This window comes from Corapipo altera, unplaced genomic scaffold (genome assembly GCF_003945725.1).
Source record: "Corapipo altera isolate COAL_440 unplaced genomic scaffold, ASM394572v1 120093, whole genome shotgun sequence".
NCBI classification, from domain to species: Eukaryota; Metazoa; Chordata; class Aves; order Passeriformes; family Pipridae; genus Corapipo; species Corapipo altera.
The window spans coordinates 1-4,932 of NW_020886003.1; the positions used below are offsets into that span (position 1 = coordinate 1).

At 46.5% G+C, this 4,932-nt stretch overlaps 1 protein-coding gene across 1 annotated transcript; it reads left to right on the forward strand.

Moving 5' to 3' along the window:
* Positions 1–3,375: 3,375 nt before the first annotated feature.
* On the forward strand, positions 3,376–4,296 carry LOC113940947 (olfactory receptor 6F1-like). The gene has a single exon (XM_027632098.1). The coding sequence runs from the start codon at positions 3,376–3,378 to the stop codon at positions 4,294–4,296; it is 921 nt and encodes a 306-aa protein (XP_027487899.1).
* Positions 4,297–4,932: the final 636 nt, after the last annotated feature.

Consider the following 4,932-nt stretch of genomic DNA (forward strand, 5'->3'; position numbering starts at 1 on the left):
ATCTTTGCTACTGGCACCATTTATAGAATCGTAGAATCATAAAATGATTGGGCTTGTAAGGGACCTTGAAAGACCATCTAGGCCAATCCCCTTGTCATGGACAGGGACATCTGTCAATTTGTCATTGAATCACCTGGTCAAAGCTCCACCTAACCTGACCTTGTACACTCCTAATTATGAGGCATCCATCTCTCTGGGCAAATTCTTCTACTGTTCCACCACTCTCATCCTAAAAAAATTATTGATTCTGTCTAATCTAATCCAATCCAATCCAGCCTAATCTAATCTAAATCTACCTTCCTTTCATTGAAAACCACTTCTCCTGTCACTACTGTTGAAACGTCTTTCTCCATCTTTCTTATAAGCCCCCTGCAAAACACTGAAATGCCACAACAAGGCATCCCCAGAGTCTTCTCCTCTCCAGACTGAACAACCCCACCTCTCTCAGCCTTTCTTCACAGCGTTTTTCACAGCCTTTCTTCACAGGATCGATCCTCTGATCATTTTTATGGCCCTCCTCAGGACTTGCCCTGACAGATTCCATAGACTTTTTCCACAGTCAGTAAAGAGACATCAGCTCACCCACCGGGCTTGTGCCAGCCCAAAGCAGATGTGCACAGGAAATGTCAGGAATCCTCTTTCTGGGGACACAGATCCTGCAATCGAACTGGCCTCTGAACTTCCCCACTAGAATAAACTCACAGCAGGGCCCCCAAACCTAGTCACATGTGCGTGGGTTGTTTCATCACGGGATCACAAGTGAACCCACAGGCTGTCCTGCCAGAGCCTCCAACACCTCCATGCCATGGCCTCCAACCCCACACCCATGTCCATGGATAGGGCACATAGAGAGCAGGGACATGGTTTCATGGTCAGCAAACAGGCTCAAGCTGAGCATATTACTCTCATTAGCTGCGGCTCTACATTACACCAAGCACAGGTCAGTTTTGTCTCAACCTCACTGAAGCCTGGGACACAAGACTTGCAGAAAATGTCAAGTCCAACACCTGTGGCCTTGGACAGTTTAGGCAGCCTCTCTCTGGAGGTGACTCCAGATACCTAAGGGATGAGACATGTGCGTGTCTCTGTGTGTGATAAGCTATCTGTCGAGCTTATCTTGAGTGTCAACAGAAGAAAAACAGGTGTCTGTAAGGCCTGGATTGCCTGAACTGTGGGAGACAGCATATTTTGTAAGGGCTGAACCAAGGCTTGAGAGTGCCTATTTCTCTCCACTGATGATTAATGGAGCAAGAGAAGGACCTCAACTGGAGACACCTTATCTGGAGGCAGAGGAAATCAATTTTCTTCTACTAAGGTTTTGTCTGACTTTGAACTGGGATCTTTGCTTAGTTCTTCAATTAAGACTGAAGACATAGGCCTTAACTGCATTTAGAGGCTCTGAAATGAGGTAGGTGAATCCCTTAAAACCTCTGCATTCATGTGCCCATAGTTGCCTTTAGTTATCTCCCACCCTGGAGGTTTCACGACCACCTTAGTATCCATCACCAAATACTTGACACTTCCAGCCTCTTGGGACATGACTATTTCAGACATCTGCATGTCAGCAAATGGATACACGAGAGAGCACTGCGTTCCTGACAAGGTTCTTATACCACAGCTGCAGGCAGGAAGCAAACACCCAGCAAATAGGCACTTAGGGAATTGCACTGCTGTTCTTTAATTGGCCTGAGGAAGAGAGAGTACTATCCATCTCTGACAAGCCCCTAAGGCCTCCCAAAGGTCAAACTCCCTGTGGCAAATAGAAGGAAAACAGAGAACCATCTCCCAGGTGTGGCCAGCTCAAGCTTCAGTGTGTTAATGAGGAGGGTGCAGGGATGTTCTCATGCTAATGATGCTGGCGACTCTCTGGGGTATGATCTCACCATATGAAGCTAAACTAAAGAGAGTTTACACTCTGTGTGTGCACACAAAGCTCCCTTTAGTGGAAGGGCAGTGGTGGCTGTGAGAGGGAAAAGATCAGGAGCACAAGCTGTCAGTTCCTAGCAGGTGGATGGAGATGAAACTCGGCCAGGCAGTTGTGTACAGCTTGAAGTGAGTCAGCAAGGTGAGAGCTGCTCCTCCATTCATCTCCTAACATCACCAAACCCAGAGTTCCCCCAATAAATCTACCTGTCTCCAATGCTCTCCTTTAGCCAAGGGGACCATGGCTTCCTCGGGAGGATGGTGCATGAAAAAATGTCATTTGGATCACTTCCATTGGCAGCTGTGGTGAGTAAAGCCTGCCCAAGACATCGAGTATAGACTTCCACTGCCTTGCATGTTTAAGGAGAGCTGGATTAAGGAGGATTTCTTTACCCTTTAAATACATGAGATTTCTGTGGAGGAAGATAGGAGAGAAAGAGATCCTTTAGATGGTGTTTCAGCAACATTGTCTTACACAACCACCTGAGAATGACATATGTACTCCCCTAGACAACTGATGAAGAATCCTGCCTTGTCTGCAGGGAGGATATAGATTATACCCTGCAGTTCAGCAGAGCTCCCTTAAATGGAATTCACCTCAGAGGATTTTGCCTTCAAACACTGAGGCTTGGAATACCTCTGCACAAGTTGAGATGTGCGACATCCATCTAAGGTGCTCACCAAACTCCTGCCTTAGACCTCAGAGACAACCTGGCACTTCAGGAGGGCTTTTGTCCTGTATATGAGGCAAAATGAGCCATGTGTAGCTCATGCTTTTTCTCTGTTCGTGGAGAAAGAAGGGGGGTAAGCTGAGGAGCTGAGACAAGAGTATTACTCCATAGATATTTCAGCTTGGTCAGTAGAAATTCTTCCCCCGACCCTGGGATGGCAAAATTACAAAGAGGTGAATCCTACCTCTAGCAGCTCTGCTGAGAAGCAGAGATCAGTGGAGGACATGGAGATATTTACCAAAGCTTCCTGTGCTGAGGCCTGGAAGAAAGCAAATATACAAGACCAGGAGTCCTTGAGCAGTATTTCATGTTAGATATTTCAACTTGGTCAGCAGAAATCTGACTTGCAAAGGCTTTTCCTATGGCTGGAGAGCCTCAGCCTGCTGTCCATACTTTCCTATGTTGGTTTCTTATCTCACAGAAGTGACTACATTTACTGTCTTCTAGATGAGGTACCTGATCCAACAAATAATTCTCCAAATGTTCATTTGCTGGTGTAGGCCTGATTTTCGGGATCAGATCTAGTTGTCCAAACATGTTTTAGCAGAGGAGGATTTTCCTGACAATTTTAACTGAGGATAGATGCCGTTTTTGCATACTGTGAATTTTCAGGGATGGTGGTTTTGTTTCATTACCAGTAGCATCTGTAGAGCTAGCACAGGCAAGCAAACTCAGAGAAACTTTTCTTTCTTTGCAGATGGACCTCAACAGATGGAAGGACATGACAAATGGGACAAATGTGGAAGAATTTGTCCTTCTTGGCTTCCCAGGCACGTGGCATTCCCAAGTGTCCCTTGTGGTGGTGTTTGCACTGATGTACTCCCTGACAGTAATAGGCAATGCGTCCATCATAGGCCTTGTGTGGATGAGCAGCAACCTACACACCCCAATGTACTTTTTCCTCAGCAATCTCTCCTTTCTGGAGATCTGGTACACTACGGGTGTTGTTCCCAAAGCCATAGGAGTCATGCTGGGGACTAGCCAGACCATTTCCTTCAGGGTCTGCATCCTCCAGTTGTTCTTTATTCTCTCTCTAGGCGCCACTGAGTGTTTTCTACTGTCTGTCATGGCCTATGACCGCTACTTAGCCATATCCTACCCCTTGAGATACAGCTCCATCATGAACAGTGGCCTCTCCACTCGGCTGGTGCTCAGCTCCTGGCTGGGAGGCTTTCTGGCTGTCTCCCTGCTGGCCTTTCTGACATCCAGGCTGACTTTCTGTGGGTCAGATGTCATCAATCATTTTCTCTGTGATATAGATTCCTGCCTTGCCCTCTCCTGCAGTGATACATGGCCCGTGGAGCTGGCAACGTTCCTTGTCTCCATAATTGTTGTGGTGGCTTCCTGTGTGGTCACCCTGGTCTCCTACATGTACATCATCTCTTCTATCCTGAGGATCCAGTCAGTCCATGGCCGGAAAAAGGCCTTTTCCACCTGCTCTGCCCATCTCAGTGTTGTCACCATCTGGTTTGGCTCCACCATGTTCCTCTATGTCAAACCATCAGCCCAGAATTCCCTGGATCTGAACAAACTCGTGAATACCTTTAACACGGTGGTAACTCCTTTGTTAAACCCCTTCATTTACACACTCAGAAACAAAGAAGTGAAGCAAGCTCTGGGACGGGCTTTCCAGAAGAAGTGAAGTGGCTTTTCAAAAGGCCCCAGTGTGAGCAAACAGATTGATCCCTTCCCTCCCCTGACTTCTTCTCTGCAGAGGATCCTCACAGAGTGTAAGTGTGTGTGTGGGCACCCCAGGCAGTGAGAAGCCTCCAGTTCCCCAGCTCATCTCACTCACAGCCAGCTCAAGTTGGGCTGAGCCTCAATTCTGTGGCTCCCACCACCCTCTGTTCCTTCTGAGGTGAATCCAGCATGCCTCCCAGTGCTTTAAAGAGCAGTGCTTGGCAAGGGTCACAAGCCCCATCAATAAGCTAACAGAGCTGGAGGAGTGGTCCTATCACAGGTTTCTATTCTAGTTTGCCAAGTGCTTCATCTTGTCAGGGTTTGTCTGAATCCCCTAAAGAAATCCCAGCAACTGCCTCACTGTTTAGGAAATAGATGTGTTTCTCCATTTAGTCTGATGTTTTCTGGATGTATCTATGCCCCATTCTTGTGGCTGTTTCATTGAATTATACTCTGATTCAAGATAAAATATGACAATGTCTAATATTTCTACCTGCAGTCACTATTCCTAGCATAAGACTGTAAACAAATTTTGCATAATTCCTCTTCTTTTCTCTCCTTAATATCTGAATCTACTCTTTTAATTTTAATTAAAAAT